This window comes from Onychostruthus taczanowskii, unplaced genomic scaffold (genome assembly GCF_017590055.1).
Source record: "Onychostruthus taczanowskii isolate IOZ18803 unplaced genomic scaffold, ASM1759005v1 scaffold131, whole genome shotgun sequence".
Taxonomy (NCBI): domain Eukaryota; kingdom Metazoa; phylum Chordata; class Aves; order Passeriformes; family Passeridae; genus Onychostruthus; species Onychostruthus taczanowskii.
The window spans coordinates 1,073,281-1,088,861 of record NW_024498474.1 but is presented as its reverse complement, the minus strand read 5'-3'; the positions used below and the strand labels follow the sequence as shown (position 1 = coordinate 1,088,861).

The 15,581-nt window shown below is 51.7% G+C and overlaps 1 protein-coding gene across 3 annotated transcripts in view; it reads left to right on the top strand.

The window, feature by feature from the left end:
- ALPK1 (alpha kinase 1) overlaps positions 1 to 10,512 on the top strand; it is a 30,554-nt gene extending 20,042 nt beyond the window's left edge. For all 3 annotated transcript variants that reach the window (XM_041396835.1, XM_041396834.1, XM_041396833.1), the window contains 12 exons: positions 641 to 839; positions 1,683 to 1,742; positions 2,355 to 2,441; positions 3,087 to 3,163; positions 4,110 to 4,205; positions 4,573 to 4,677; positions 5,003 to 7,010; positions 7,275 to 7,428; positions 7,919 to 8,081; positions 8,172 to 8,358; positions 8,621 to 8,824; positions 10,211 to 10,512. In XM_041396835.1, coding sequence (XP_041252769.1) covers positions 641 to 839; positions 1,683 to 1,742; positions 2,355 to 2,441; positions 3,087 to 3,163; positions 4,110 to 4,205; positions 4,573 to 4,677; positions 5,003 to 7,010; positions 7,275 to 7,428; positions 7,919 to 8,081; positions 8,172 to 8,358; positions 8,621 to 8,814 — 3,330 coding nt within the window. In that variant the 3' untranslated portion in view covers positions 8,815 to 8,824; positions 10,211 to 10,512. The remainder of the gene's footprint in view (positions 1 to 640; positions 840 to 1,682; positions 1,743 to 2,354; positions 2,442 to 3,086; positions 3,164 to 4,109; positions 4,206 to 4,572; positions 4,678 to 5,002; positions 7,011 to 7,274; positions 7,429 to 7,918; positions 8,082 to 8,171; positions 8,359 to 8,620; positions 8,825 to 10,210) is intronic.
- Positions 10,513 to 15,581: the final 5,069 nt, after the last annotated feature.

The window sequence follows — 15,581 nt, the reverse complement described above, 5'->3', positions numbered from 1 at the left end:
TGTGTACGAAGTGCCATGCCCATAGCAGGCCATGCCCAGCATGGGAAGTGACAGGCTTTTGGCAAATGTCCCCGGGTCCACGTGGGACTTCAGCACCTGTGATGAGGCTGTGTGTGTCCCTTTGCTGGCCTCCCGTCCTGCTAAGGGCAGGGATCTCAGGAATTCTGACAATTCCCCGTGTGGGTGCTGCTGTGGGCACCCGGGAGAGCTCATAAGTAGTCGCTAAGGATGGCCTGCAGGGGGAAAACATTGGATTCCCGGCCTGTTTGTGGGGTACAGAGGAGTGGGTGGCCTGAGCTCCAAATGGGACGATGGCCACAGTGACCACTTCCCAGTCTCACCCGCACCCTTTCCCCCTAATTGCTGCTAGGCATCCATTAAATCCATCAGCAGCCCACCAAATTCTGCAGTTCCAAATATCAGGCAATTAAAAAAAAAAAAAAATCTAGAATTACACCTACAACTCAAACAGAATAACATCTTAAAAAAAAAAAAAAAACCTCGAACAGCTGGCACCATCTCAAACACGAAAATGGGGTGAGGAGCAGAGCTGGTGAAGCTGAACATTTTCCAGCGCTCCTCAGGCTGCCTGTGGATTTTTTCGGGGGGATTTATTTATATTTTTTATTTTTTTCCCCAGGCTTATCTGAAGGCCTCCATCCTGGTGAGGGACAGCAGCACTGCCACGGCCGTGGTGTTCCTGCTGGACCGCTTCCTGTACTGGCTGGACGCCTCCAGCCGGCTCCTGCGGCTGGCCAAGGGGCTGCACCGCCTGCATCCCGGCGCTCCCATCAGCCCGCAGCTGCTCATCCGCCAGGCTCGCCTCGCCGCCAACTCAGGTACGGCTCTTCCCAGCTTTTTCACTCGGCAGGGCACGCTCGGAGTGTCCCCTAGCCGGCGGTGACACGCTGGCGGTGCCACCCCTGCGAGCGAGCTTCCCGCTGCCGGCTCCCCCCTTGAGCCCTGCCCGGCTCCTCTCGGTGGCACAAAGGGTTTCGGAGGCAAAGGAGGGAGAGAAAGTGGTGAAAGGGTGTGGGAAATACTAATTGGGGCTTTTGTTCCTTAACAAGTCTTCCCTGCTGGTTTCAAACGGGGCGATCTGAATTGCTGTGCTCCCGAGCAAGGGATTGAGAAAAGGAAATTGGAATCCTGGCATTTTCTCCGCACTGTCCCAGCTGCTTTTTATTTTTCGGTGGGGCCACTTGACTATGCCAACAATGCAGGTTGCAGCTCCTCCGGGATGAAAAAGTAAAATTCCATCATTCCTGTAGCATGGACAGCACCTGAAGGGTTTTTAACACACATTCCTGTGGCTGTGCTTTCCATGGAGAGACCTAAATGGGTTTCCAAAGCCTATGTTTCCTTGGGACAGGATCCAGCAGCATTGCTGCTGAAGGAAGCAGAAGGAAGCAGGCTAGACTACTTTCTTCTGAGGGGTGGGAATAAGAGCTGGGAATCCCAACAATCTTCCAGGAGTGTATGACGTGTGAAATAAAAAAGATGCATTCAGAATTTCATGTTACTGTGCAACCACATGCACCTGCATTTCTGGCTGTGGACAGCAGCAGTTCTATGTGCAGGTGATTCCTGATGAGTGTTTTTATTCACCTCATGCCACAATACATTTTTACATTCATCTCCTGTCTTTTTATTTTTTTTTTTCCCCTTTGGTTTTCAATCAGGTAAACTTTTAAAAGCTGAATATATCCTGAGCAGCCTGATTAATGACAACGGAGCAACGGGTATGTGTAAATTTATTTTCCAATTTCATACTTGCAATTTTGCGGCGATTTTTGATCCAAATTTTAGCAGTTACCCCAGCCAAAACCAACCCCAGTAATGACTCCTTACATCACATCTCTCCTTCCTTCATTCCCTCCTAAAATGTGGGAGCATTACTTTATTCTTGAAATTTCTGTAATTTGTCTTTGTATACCTTCACTTGGGTGGGAAAATATCCTGAATGGAGAAGTTTAACCTGTGGAGCAATTTCAAGGACCTGGGTGACGTAGGAAACTCAGGCAACTCTATCCCCTCAAAAATCCAGATTGCTGGGGTAATGTTCAGCCTGATCTCACAGACCAAATAAATACTTTATTCTTTATGTTTTATTTTCCTTTCTTCAGGGTTTCTTTAGTGGGTATGTTCAGGCTGCTGCACGACTGTGAAAATTGAAGCAGTTTTCAGGGTTCTGTCGGTCTGCTTCCCCTGGGAAGCTGAGATTCTCACAGGGAAAGGGCCCCCGTGCAAGGAGGAGAATCCTGGCAGCTTGCTGGGATTCAGGTAACCCTTGGAGGCTGAGAAAGACAGGAATATTTTTCATTCTATGCCGAGTTTTCCCACCCCTCCTGCAGGAACCTGGCGGTACGCCGAGGAGAGCGGTCGGGTTCTTGTTCAGGCAGTCTGCCTGCAAATCAGGGGACAGATCCTGCAAAAGCTTGGTAAGGCTCTCTTCTGAAAGCTCCCACTCAAGGTTGCCCCCTGTTTGTTTTCCCCTTTAAAATGTTCCTCTGGGCACACGTCAGATTTTTGGCTGGTGGTGAACAGGCTGTGCCCATAAAACAGGCACAGAGGATGAGGGGTTGCACACTGGAGCCGTGTGCCAAGCAAGCATTTTGCAGGAGTTATCATTTTATTGCTGATCTCACCTGAAGCCAAGGAACAACCTGAAATGTTCCCTTTTTCCCTGCGCAGCTCCGTGTTTGTCCCAAATTCGCTCTTCCCAAAGTTTTATCACAGGGACATCCCACCAATGTCCTCTCTCAAGACAGGAAAATCCCTGATTTTCAGCAGGATGGGCTTTTGTGTTCAGGGTTTGGCACTTGAGGCAACAGCCTTCATTCTGTGCTTTTGGTTTGGGGCACCAAACCTTCCATGACTGTGGAGCTGAAGTCTTTTATGGGGACAAAACGGGTGTTTGTGCACAGCCAGAAGCTGAAGGAAACTCATAAATGGTCAGAGTCACTGAAGCAGAACATGCCATGGCATGGTTTTATCCTGTTCTGAGGACCTGAGGTGTGACATAAGCTGTGGAAAGGCATCCCTGGCCGTCCCCTGCTCAGTGCCTGTCTTCTGGTTTATTTCAGGGATGTGGTACGAGGCAGCAGAGCTGGTCTGGGCTTCAATCGTGGGATACTTCCAACTTCCTCAGCCAGACAAAAAGGTAACATCTCCTTTCTTTCCTCTCTGCATCTCCCTGCCAGCCCCAGTAACCAGCTGAGCTCTTGTTTCCTTCGGTGACACACCTGAGCCGGGGTTAACAGGCAGCACAAAGTCTGTATTCCGCGTTGTTTCCATGTGCTTTCCCTGCAGGGGGATGAAGACAGTGCTCCTCATGGAGCACAGCCATCTCAAGTGACACCAGCCCCTGGGGATGCCTCTGGTGCCTCCAGCAAGGCCAGCTTAATTCCAGACAGCAGCCACAGATTTTAGCTATTTCTTAGGATTAGAGAGATTTTTTTTTTCCCCCAAGCACATCTGTGGTGGGGGGAAAAAAAATCTGTGATGGATTCCCCTGGCCCTGCAGGACCTGAGCACCTCACACAGCCACCCTGCCTGCCCCTGGCACCTTTGTGAGGCTGGGCAGCCCTCCTCCTCCCTCTGGAGATGGAGCAGCACTCACACCATGTGTCCGTAGCTAAACAGGAATGTGAGCTAAGCCTAAGCCTGGCGAGTCCTGGGGTGATGCCTGGGGAGGGTTTGTAATTGGACCCCAGCACAAGATATCCCACAAGCCCAGACCTTGTCACCCCTTGTCTGCCATGTCTTAAAGCTTGACCTCAAGAATGTTTCTGTGTTCTCCATTTCAGCGGCACCAGGGGATTCTGCAGTGAATTTTGTGAAAGTATACCTGGGTTTCTCAATTATTTGGCCAAGCAGGTCCTTAGGTGGCATCAGGTCTTCCAGATTACTGCACTTGCTGCAAGTGGAATTAATAAAACCATGCCAAGATGACATCTCTGGATTTCTTAGCCATGCTGCTCTTTGGATCTTGTTTGTGTGTTTGTTTGCTTGTATCTCTGGCATGTCCTACAGAGCAGAGCAGTAAAATTCAAAATGCAGGGGAGAGGAAAAAAACCCACTGTGAAAATCTTTAATTTCTCTTTCAGGGAATTGCCACATCCTTGGGTATTATGGCAGACATCTTTGCTTCCATGAACGAGCAGGATTATGCACGCTTCAAAAGCAATGCTGACATTGACCTGGTGAGGCTTGGTTTGGGCTTTGTGTGTGTGTGGGTTCTTCACGTGCTCTCAAATTCACCCACACGTGCTGAGAGGGCTGCAGGAACTTCCATGGCTCCCAGTGAAAAAGCTCAGTAGCAGCTAGATGGGAGAATGCCAGGAAAAAGAACACATTAAGGGTATGTTATAGATGTATATATTTAGAATATTTATGGAGTCAAAAGTGACGTACCCGTGGTAAACCTTAGCAAAAAGGGTCCTGCAGAAACAGACCAGGCTCTTGTTTAAGATATGATTGTCCCTGCCTACCAGGCACCATATATTTGGAAATAAAGTCCTTGAGTTGAGGTTTTTTTCCTTATGTTTGGGGTTTTTTTCCTTCCATCAGAGCCTCCTGCAGGAGTTCAACCACCGCTTGTTGTCGGCGGCCGAGGCCTGCAGGCTGGCAGCTGCCTACAGCCAGTACACCCCCCTGTTTGTCCTCACGGCCGTGGTGAGTGCTACTCCTCCCTCTGGAAGTGGGATTCGTGCAGGGGAGGAGCCCAGGCTGCCAAATTTGGCTCTGGCGTGGCTTTCAACATATACACAGGGTATACGTTGCAGGAAAGCTATCCACAGAGTGAGGGTGGGCTTTTGAGCCCTGGGAGTGCTGCTTCTCCTAGAGCTACAGCTGGATTTCAAAGGATTAAAAAAAAAGAGAAAGTTTATTTCCTCCAGGAATCACAGCAGCAGACAGTTAGAGCCACACTTTTCTTCAAATTGTGTAAGGGAAAGAAACGTGGTTTTAATTCCCTCATTCCTCTTTGGTCCCCTCCCAGAACATCCGTGGGATGTGTCTGCTGGCCTACAGCCACTCCAAGGACTGTCCCCCGGGAAAGAGAGAGCTCTACTTGTCTGAAGCCAAGGAATCCTTTGAGGTGGGGCTCCTCACCAAGGAGGAGCAGAGTGCCATCACCAGCAGGCAGGAGCTGCACAGTTTCATCAAAGCCGCCTTCTGCCTCGCCACCGTGCACCGCTGGCTCCACGGGGAGAGCCAGCAGCTCCGTCAGGTCACCCAGCTGTGCAGGGAAGCCCTGGCAAAGCTGCACTCCTACAGCACCTCCTCCCCAGAGGAGGAGGATAAGGGGATGCTTGCCAAGGAGATCATGTCTCTGATTGCAGCCGTGAAGCGGCGCCTGAGGGTGGGAGGCTTCCCGAATTCCGACGCCAGGTCTTACGTCCCAGACAGTTATAAAGGCTCGGTACAAAAACCTGTCCTGCAAGGGAAGGCCAGCTTTGAGAAAATCCTGGCCAAGCATTCCCAGCACCACCTGTCAGTGTGCCAAGTGTTTGAAAAAACTTGCAGGATTCATAAAAGCACGCTGGGAGAGATCCAGGTGGGAGCTTGTATCACAACCCTAAGAACAGAGACCAAAACCATGGACACTGTGTGTACTGCTGAAGACACAGTTCACCAGAGGAGTGGTGCTGTGAAAATCTTGGACTCACCAGCAGCAGGAAGCAGCTCGGGGGGACTCAATGGCCAAAGAAATCAAGACATTGGCTCTGGTGTGATGAAAATTTCCTTCGAAGAAGAGATGGAGCCATTAGAAATTGAAATAAACAACAAAAAAGATGTTTTCAGCAGAGGGCAAGACAGGAGCCAAAGCACTACTTCTGAGAACTCTTGGTGCAAGCTGTCCAAATCCAGTTACTCTTCCAGCTGGGAGGAGCTGGGCTGTAATGGCAGCAGAGAGTCCCTCAAGGATGGGCAGCAAGGGGACAAGGGCTCGGTGGAGGAGCAGTGCTGCACCACAGAACCCGATGGAAGCAGCCAGGAAACGCCCCTGTGCTCCTTGCCTACCAGAGCCTGGCATCCTGCTCCTCGGGAGCCCCTCCGTGCCTCTGGGGCGTCTCCTCAGCATTCCTTAGAGGAATCCCTCCCTCCAGCAGGGAGGATGGTGGAGATGGAGCCTCTCTGCCGAGAAGAGCAGCGGGAGGGAAGATACCGTGGAAGGAGCTCTTCAGAAAAGAAAGCAGAGGGCTTGAATGATGAGTTTCCTTCCCTCTCCATGTCCTGCTCTCTTCCTACAGGGCAGGAGGAGGAGGAGAAGTCCTTTTCCCGTGCAGAGCTGAGCTGCAGGACCAAGGACAGCAGCAGGGAGGGAAGCATCGCTCGCTTGGAGTGGCTCCACCCGGGAGAACCTGCAGAGAGCACCGAGGATCCCTCGCTGGAGGCACAGCCCACCGAGGACAGGGGCACTTCTGCACCATCAACAAACACTGGACCAAAAACTGGTCGTGACTCCTCTGTGCCTGGCTGGGTGGGGAAATCTGCCCTGCTGGGGAGCAGATCTCTCCAGGTGCCTGAAGTTGACACCCAGGCAGAAACGGAAGATGACACCGAATTTGAGCACATCAGCACGGGAGACTTGGTAAAGGATTATCCCACAGCACTGGCTCCAAAGCATGAAGCAACTCCCAGCGTGCCAACAGCTTCGCCCTCCCTGGGAAAGATATCCACAGCCAAGCACTTTGACTGTGCCACTACAGAGGAGGGTGAAGAGAAGTCTCGGGATGTGGCGGGCAGCAAGGGACAGTCCAGCTCCTCTCTGAGCTCCTGGATCAAATCAGCACCAGTGGCCACGAGCTCCCCTGCAGGTTCAGTCCCCAGGGGAAGAGGCTTTGCCTTCACGCCTGGGAGAGTGAAGGAAGAGATCCTGGACGCTCGGATTCTCAGGGATGATGATTACAGGCAGCTTCTGGCAGGGGTGGAGCATGACTGGCTTGTGCAGAGACTGATGCCTACTGGGATCTTTAGGAGCAAAGAGCTTCACAAAGCCTACTGTGAGTTCCCACACAGCAACCTGTGCCTCCACAGAGAACAAGCTTGACTTGGGCTTTTTAACACAACATTTCAGTCAGCATTTTTTAAAATTTTTTATTGCTTTTTACCCCGTTACTTGAGTTTAGATTCCACATGCCATCCCTGAAAACTGTTTAAGATAATGATCATTAAGTTAATCGTAATTAACAGCCAGTCCTCAGCACAGGCTCAGAGCAATCCTGTGCATTTCTCCCTTTTATCTGTGGTGTTTTCTTTTTCTGTAGCTGCTCTTCTTCTGAAATACTCCAAGAAATCGGGGCTGTGGACAGGCCAGGAGACAGCTGTGTTCATTGGGGACTACCTGAACGTGGCCAAGGAGGGCAAGCAGAGAAGTGCCTTTTGGATACACTTCCTGCACCAGGAAGAAAGCCTGGGAAGGTATGGACCCAGCAGATTTCTGAAACAAAGTGTTCATCCGTGCTGCTTATTGGTAAATGTGGATAATAACTGCCTGGGAAGATTTGCTGTAGCAGGAGTGTTTTGTGGCTTTCCCAAATGTGTTGGACATTTTGGCAATCTTTCCCACCGCTCCGTGTAGCTCTAGCTTTTAATTTCCAGGAAGGAAAAGCTGCTTTACTGTTGTCTTCTAACAGCTCATGGTAGAGTTCAGATCATTACTAGGAGTAGCTTATGAATTATTATGGATGGAGAACAACATTTTAATGTCTCTGAGTCAGACTCCCATCCCAGGATTTGATGGATAATTTTTCACCTCTGTGAGACAGAAAAGAAAAGAATTCCACCCAGTTTTAATCGCAGCCACTTCAAATGCACCACCCACAGGTGGACTTGCTTCTGACAAGTTCTGCTTTGCAGTGATGTTTCTGTGTCACAGCACCCAGAACAAACATCTTCTCCTCTTGCTCAGGTATGTTGGGAAGGAATATAAGGAGGAGAAAGGACTCCTCCATCATTTCAGTGACGTGGAGCGACAAATGACCGCCCAGTACTACGTGACAGAGTTCAACAAGAGGCTGTATGAGCAGAAGGTCCCTACCCAAATCTTTTACATCCCCTCTGCAGTACTGCTGGTAAGAGCTGCCTGGTAAGCAATCCCGAGGACCTGACAGGGAAGGGTGTCTTGGGTCAATAATTGCAGCAGCTGGGCTGTCTCCTTTCAGATTCTGGAAGACAGAACTATAAAAGGGTGTGTGAGTGTGGAGCCCTACATCCTGGGGGAGTTTGTGAAGCTCTCCAACAACACCAAGGTGGTGAAGAACGAGTACAAAGCCACGGAGTACGGTCTGGCTTACGGCCACTTCTGCTACGAGTTCTCCAAGGGAACTGACGTGGTCGTCGACCTTCAGGGTGTGTATGACAGCGGTGTTTGTGCCTCTCACACTCAGCTTCTGGCCCACAGGTGTCTTTGGGGTATTCACTGGGTTAAAATTCTTCGTGTGTCTCACAGGGCTCTGCTTTTGCTGCCATAGGTGGACACTGGGAATCACTCAGGTGACGTGAAGAGAGAAAGGGCCATGCCAGGCAGAGAGTCCTGAGCATGCTAATACAAAGGCTGTGGTGGTGTTTATCAAGATAAACAAGATACCAACATGTTCCATTTCTTCCACAGGTTGGGTGACAGGTAACGGGAAAGGCCTCATCTACCTCACAGACCCCCAGATTCACTCCCTCAATAGCAAACACTCACGCTCCAACTTCGGGAAGAAAGGAATTTACTACTTTTTTAATGATCAACACGTGGAGTGCAACGAGATCTGCAGCTGCCTGTCCTTGACAAGGCCCTCGGCGGAGCTGCTGGCCTAGGCTGGCACAGGTCAGTCCACAGAAGGACCCGTGAGCTGGGCACTGTTTTACCCCACACTTCTTTGGGAGCAGCTTGTCCAGCAAGGCAGTGAAAAGCTGCCTTCATTTCCCATTCTCCTCTTCCCCCCCAAAGCCCCGACGTCCCGCTGCCCCCGAGCGCCGGGATCATTTCTTTGGGGAGATTTTCTCGGTGAGGGAGGAGGCACAGCATCCAAGTTCCACAAAAAGATGAGTCCCTAACAGACTTTGCTTTAACAAAACCGTCCCCTTTTGTTTCTGCAGCCAGCAGAGGTTTTTAGGCTTTTGTCCCAGCGTTTTAGCAATGCTATTGTTTTCTAGGTGATGTTCGTGCCGAGTTGTTTGGAAAGATGCCCTATCCCTGGGCCAACTGATTACAACTAGGTGTAAAGGGGGAGAAGGAAGAGGGGGGGGAAAAAAAAAATTAAATCTCTTTATTATGGTGCATAAACCTTCAGTCTTGGGGAGCTGCGCAGCTGCGCGGGGAGAAAAATGCATTCAAAAATATAATGCCAGTGTGAATAATCCTTTCCCGAGCGCTGCTCGCAGACTGCTCCAGCTTTGTCAGGTGAACTTGAACCGGGCCATCAGATTTGCGGCCGTTCCCATTGCACACTGTCTGTCACCCCGGGGCATTCACCATCTTGCCTGTTGTTAGGAGCCAGCCAACAATCCATCATTGAGCCGGGCAGTCGCCGGCTGACACGGCGGTGAAACCGGCGTGTGACGGGACACTCGGCCCCAGTGTCTCGCAGATTAAAGTGATACAAGGAAACTCACGTGTTACCGGGAAGATTAAGCCCGTTATCTTGTTGTGCAGCCAATAAAGGCCGGCCTTGTCCTCGCTCGGCAGTGGGGAAATGCTGGCTTTAACCAAGTGACATTGCCTGCATAGCTCCGCGCTCCGGCCGGGAGCGCAGCCGGGCTCCGCAGGGCGAACAAAGCCAGTTAGCAAGATCCCGGGAATCAGTGGGCGGCAGAGATGCTGTGTTAAAGCCTCTCTGCAGAAGCTTTCCCTGCTCTGTAGGGACAATTAAAACCAAAACGAGACCTCTCTGCCAGCAGACGGCACACGCGGTTCCGGGAGCCCTGGCCGGTCATGCGTTTTCCACTCCTTGGCGCTCAAAGGAAGGAAAAGAAAACTTATTTAGGCATGCTTCTGAATCAATCAATCCCTGGGGAATTTTAATATTTTGCTTTCTTCCTAATATTTCCACCTGGCAGCTTAGTTATTTAGTTTGTTTTAGGAGACATTTTGCCGCCTCAGCCAAAGTTATGGCTACTCACGGGTAGAAGTTAGGGTTGAGGATCAGCTTCGGGTTCAGTTCCCTGCTAAAACAGACATGGAATCATCTTCTACTGGTCTTACTCTTCACAGGATTGGGCACAATTTCAGATGTACCAGGCACTCTGTCTTCATCCGGGGCTTGGATACTGGAAATCGTGGATTTACAACCTCACCGCCTGAAGAGCTGGGGCTTTTCATGAACATGGCCCCAAACACACGGAGTTTATTCTATTGGCTGCTATTTGTGGTAGAAATAGGGGATTATTGTGGACATAAATAGTTGACTCTGAGGATGGAGAATTTAATGTTTTGGATGTAAATTTCATCTTAGAACTACTGACAAAAAACCAAATTGCTGCTATTTCCTCCGGTATCAGAATAAAGTAATTTGAACTGACTGAGACATCGGGAATACTTTGTCCTTTTTTTTTTAATTAGAAATTGGAAGTTTTTATTGGAGATCCAGTGGCTTGTGTTAAACAACTTGCTACCGAGATGCTTTTTGGGCTTGATTAATTGTTGTACTCTCCAAATTCCAACCTGAATACTCGGTATAACCATTGAGGGCCAGGCTCTACAAAAGGAGTGGAGCTGTGCCGTGCTGGGACAGTGAAATCTGAGATGTAGGGACACCACGCTTGAGGAAACATGAAACTTTTTTTTCCTCTCACCTAAACTCCAGGATTTGACTTGTGTAAGTGCTGCTGCAAGTCAGGCTTGCTTAAAGAGGTTTTTCCTCCTTCCCCTTCTGCAGGTATCCAGGTGAAAGGCAGAGGCTTGTTAGCTGTGTGTCGTGCCTGTGCATCCAAGTTAGTAAATCTGATATCCAGGGAACAAGCTGGTGAAACCAAAGCCTGCTAACAGGTAGAATGATTTTCTCACGCGTTTGCCAATAAATGCAACACTTCAGGGAGTTTCTCTTAGAAAAGATGCAGTGGGAAGGGAGCCCCTCGGTTATCCCAACAACACGGGGCTGAGCCGGGTTTGCCTCCCTCCCTCCCTCTCCCTCGGAGCCGCAGCATCCCGGGCCATTCCGTCTGGCACGGAGCGGGCACGGGGTGACCCCTCCAGCTGTGAGGCAGCCCCTGCACACAAGACAGCATAAACCCCCCTGCCCCAGAGCCCAGCTGCTGGATTCCGGCTCAGCTCCTTCCCCAGACACAGCTCTCCACGGGGAACGAGGGGAGAGCCTCGCACCAGCAAGCGCAGAGCCGCGGCCCGCGCTGCCCCATCTCTTCTGCTTGGAGGAACACAGCAGCAGCAGCAGGATCCTCGGCGTCTCCTTCCCACCAAACCAGCAGCGAGGTGCCTGCTGCTGTCACCTGCTGCCTCGAGGGAAGCCCCGGCACTCTGCGGGGAAGCTGGCGGCAGCGTGCTGCTCTCACCCCTCTCTCCCGGGAGCGACACACGCCACCCTCCTTTCTTCCACTTGGATGAAATCATCTCGCCTCTCCCCGGGCTGAGCGGGAGCAGATGGGGCTGCTGGCCCCAGCGCGTGTGAGCCCGCTGTGCCTGCCCGGCAGAACCTAATCCCATTCCCTGATCCCGAACTTCTCTGCCAAGCCCTTCTTGGGGCACAGAGCGTACCTCCCGTCAAAAGGCACGGGAGTTGTGAACAGTTTGTTTAGCGCGGGAGCCCAGCATCCTGCGCGCAGCTCCGCAGGGGCAGCTCCCGCATCCCGGCTGTTCCCGGGGGTGCAGCCAGCGCCCAGGGGAGCAGGACGAGGGCAGGATCCCCCCGGCAGGCAGCAGGTGCCTCTCCTCCCTCGCTCGCAGCCCAAACTGTCGTGCCGGCTACCGGGGGCTTGCCGTTGTCCCCTCTCCGAGCAGGACATCACGTTAATAGAGGTTGATTTGCAAACGGCGTCGCCCCCCCGCCCCCCCGGCCCCGTGCCCCCCTTTGCCTGACTCCCGCTTTTCTGCTCAATGGCACAGATGCTGCTTTGTGCTGCCCAGGACCAGGCAGCTATTAGCAGCAAATCCAGCGAGGGAAATTAATGAAGGCGACTACTAATAAAAGACAGCTCAGGACAGCCCGACCAACTTGCTCCGAGCGGTAATTAACTTTTTTTTAAAACTCATGAAGGTAAATATGCCATCAGCTTTGGGCCGGTCTCTCTGCTTTTTAATAAAAGGAGGAGGAGGGGAGGCGAGCGAGAGGGGACGGCTGTGTGTCACAGCCGCCCCAGCAGCATCCCTCTTCCCTCCTGGCCGCTGCAAAGTGACCCTCCAAGGATTTTTTTTTTTTTTCCCAACCAGTTTTTAGAGGTTTGATTTCAAATCTGGCAGGAGTTCTGCCTCTCCTTAATCTCAGTTCAGTACCAGAGGTCACGGGGATGAGCAGGCTGCCAGAATTTTGCTGGACCTGCACAGCTGTTGCAGAATCGTAGAAGGCAGGATATCCTTATATTTTTAAATCCTTACATCTTTATGTCCTCGAGTTTTCAGCTTGTCAGAGCAAAAGGGTTTTTCTCGGACTTTAAAACATAAGATTTTGTTTTGTAATGGGACAACAACCTCCATCAGGTCACAAAAAAGATCCCACTGGGATTTCTGCTTACGCCAGGGGATTGGCTGTCTAGCAGATAATTGAGATCCTTTTTGCCCATGGGGAATGGCATTTGGGGGCTCCGTGGGCCAAATCCATGCATAATACAGGAGCAGGGGGAAGCCCAACCTGAGGCACTGGAGCAAGGCTTTAGGAAAAGCGGGTTTGAAACGCGCCGGCCAGCTGAGAGCCGTGTCGGGAGGGCTCTTTAACCCGCGGCACTGCCAGGACAGATTTATGCCTGCCATGAAAGGCGGCGTGCGGCAGCCCTTGGGGTGCTGGTTTGGCTCCTCGTGGCCATTCTTATGCCAAGGAGGGCTGTAAACTCCCCCCCCCGGGGGCCTTCAGGCTGCCCCTCCAGCCCTGCTGGCGCAGAGGAGCTTTTATGCCAAAGTACAATACACAGAAGGATCATAAACACATGTTCTGGGGCAAGGGGCTCCCATGGAAACCACCCCCAGGTTCCTCACATCATCCAAGGAGGTGTTTGCCCATCTCGCATCTCCTGGTCCTCTTCCAGGTTCTGGGGACTCCCCGTCTCCTCCAAAAATCAGTCTCCGGCGAGAAAAGAGGGAAATAGTGAAAAACAGAAACGAAGGAGAGGAATAAACTCAAATTAGGGGGCAAGAAGGGGAAATAAACACTTTTTGGCCATTTTTAAACAAAAAATCGGGATGAAGGTGACGGGGTTAGGTGACAAATCCAGCCTCTCCCACTCGGCTTTTGCCAGCCTGGCCCTGCCACCCCCTCAGGCCCGTTTCCTCCGAGGGCATCTCCAGCCAAGGCCAGCCTCCCCCAGGGAACAGGGAAGGTTTTTCCCACCCCAAACCCCTGTCCAACCCCCCCCTGCACCCTCCGCCGCGCCGTGTGCTGTTTCCCACGGCGGTTCCCGTTGGCACAGCCCCAGGCGGCAGGATGGTAACGCTGTACCTGGCATGGAGGGAAACCCCTGCGGGATGACACACCTGGCAAGGAGCAGCGTCCCTCCCGAGGAGAGCATCCCGGTGATCAGCCCCCCGGGATGTCCCTCCTGCTCCAACACCCAGAGAGGAGCGCATCCCGTCCATCCCGGCCTTTTGAAGAGCAGAAGGCACCTACTCCAGTGCCTCTTCAGAGACGGAGAGAAGCCAGGAAGGACAATGAGGCCCGACCAGAAAAGAAGGAGAGAGAGCTCGGCTCCTTTTTGGCATTCCTGGAGTTTGGGCATTAAAAGGGGTGAGAGTGAAAAACCCCTCTCCCGCCGGGCTGCCCCACGCACGGCCAGCGCCCTGAAAGGCTCCCCCTTCTTTCTGTCCCTCCTGGCCCGTGGCAGATTTGGGGGAGCACAGCTTCATCTCGCTGGCCACATCAAAGCAGTGATTATGCAAATGCCCCCACTTTTTCTTTTTCCTTTTTTTTAGGGAATTATTTATCACACAATAACCCTCCTGCCAGGGGGGGAAACAATAGATCAGGCTAGATAGCACTGCTCGCCCGAGGCTGCGGGGCCGGGGGTGGACCCCCGCGCGGTTTATTGGCCTAACCTAATTTCACTAATTCTCTTTTCACACATTTTGGGCTTTTTTTTCCCCTCCTCTTTTTGCCTCTCTTCCTTTGGCGGACGTGGCTGGGTTTCACGCTCCCAGGATCCGGAGGGCACCGGGCGGGATTGGCGTGCTGAGCGTTTTATTTAATTAATACACGCAGGCGCCTCTGCTGCTTTTTAATGATTTCCAAGCGTTTGGACCCAGAAGTCACAAAGTGCTCCCGGGAGCACGGGGACGATGATTGAAGGGCCTGGGCGGCCTCCAGCACCCCCCTCCACGGTGACATCCCCGGCTGAACCGAGCCCCCCGCGACCCGGGATTCTTCTGACCCTCCCTCACAGGGAGGAAATTCTTCCTCCTTCAACCCATGGATCTTTATTTGCCACGGCCCTGCTGGTGAAATCCATCGGCCTGAAGTGTGAGAGCTCTTCATCCATCCGTCCCGCGTTTGCTGTCAGCACTGATCATTCGCCTTCTGTACTGAGAGCCAAAGGTGAATGATCAGTAAACTTCCACTGGACTTCCCCCTCTCTCTCTGATGCTGTTTCCCAAAGAAACAGCGTTAGAAACACCACGGACCCAGTGACATCAGGCCCTTGGTTTCACCAGAGACAAGGACAGGCCCGATCCCGAAATTCCCGGCCGCTGGCACATAAAGCAGAAAAAGCAGCAACCCCAAAGTTACGAAAATTAGAGCTTTTTATTTATATTTTATCACAAGGACAATCCCTTTGCTCTTCAGCTGTAAATACATACTAGAATAAACTCTGTAAATTATACAAAAAATACATATTTTCCATGAAATCTGTCTTTATAATAAATAAATGTGAACACGTGTGTGGCTGATCGCTGTAATGTTCCGTGTCTGTTGAGGTTTTCAGTCTGTTGATTTATTTTTAATCTCCTGAAAGAAGGGGGGAGTTCCTTGTCCCCTAAAGGTCGAAATAAATAATGTATGAGGAGATCCTTCCCCATTCCCCCCCTCCCGATTTTTTTTTCCCTTTTGATAGAGAGTTCAGCCTAAATTTCCACGCTTGCATTCAGCCCTCACAAAGCCTACAAATTATACAATGACTTCTAACCTGGACCCCTAACAAAACAATTTACTTTTTTTTTTCCCCCCCCTCGCTTCGCACCCCCCTCCCGCCTATAAATCATAAGGGACAGATGGCAAAGAGGGGAGCGGGGAAAAGGGGGGGACACACACACAAAAGCCCCGCGGTGACAGATCTGGGAAAACTGGACAAAGTGCACATCGGCGAGAGAGAGAGAGAGAGACGGAAAGTTTGGTTTGGCAGGTGCCGTTCCCACAGCCCGCCCTGCCCTGGGAAGCGGGCAGATGCCGCCGCCGCCGCCCCGGGGGGAGCCCCGGCAGCGCCGGGCCGGG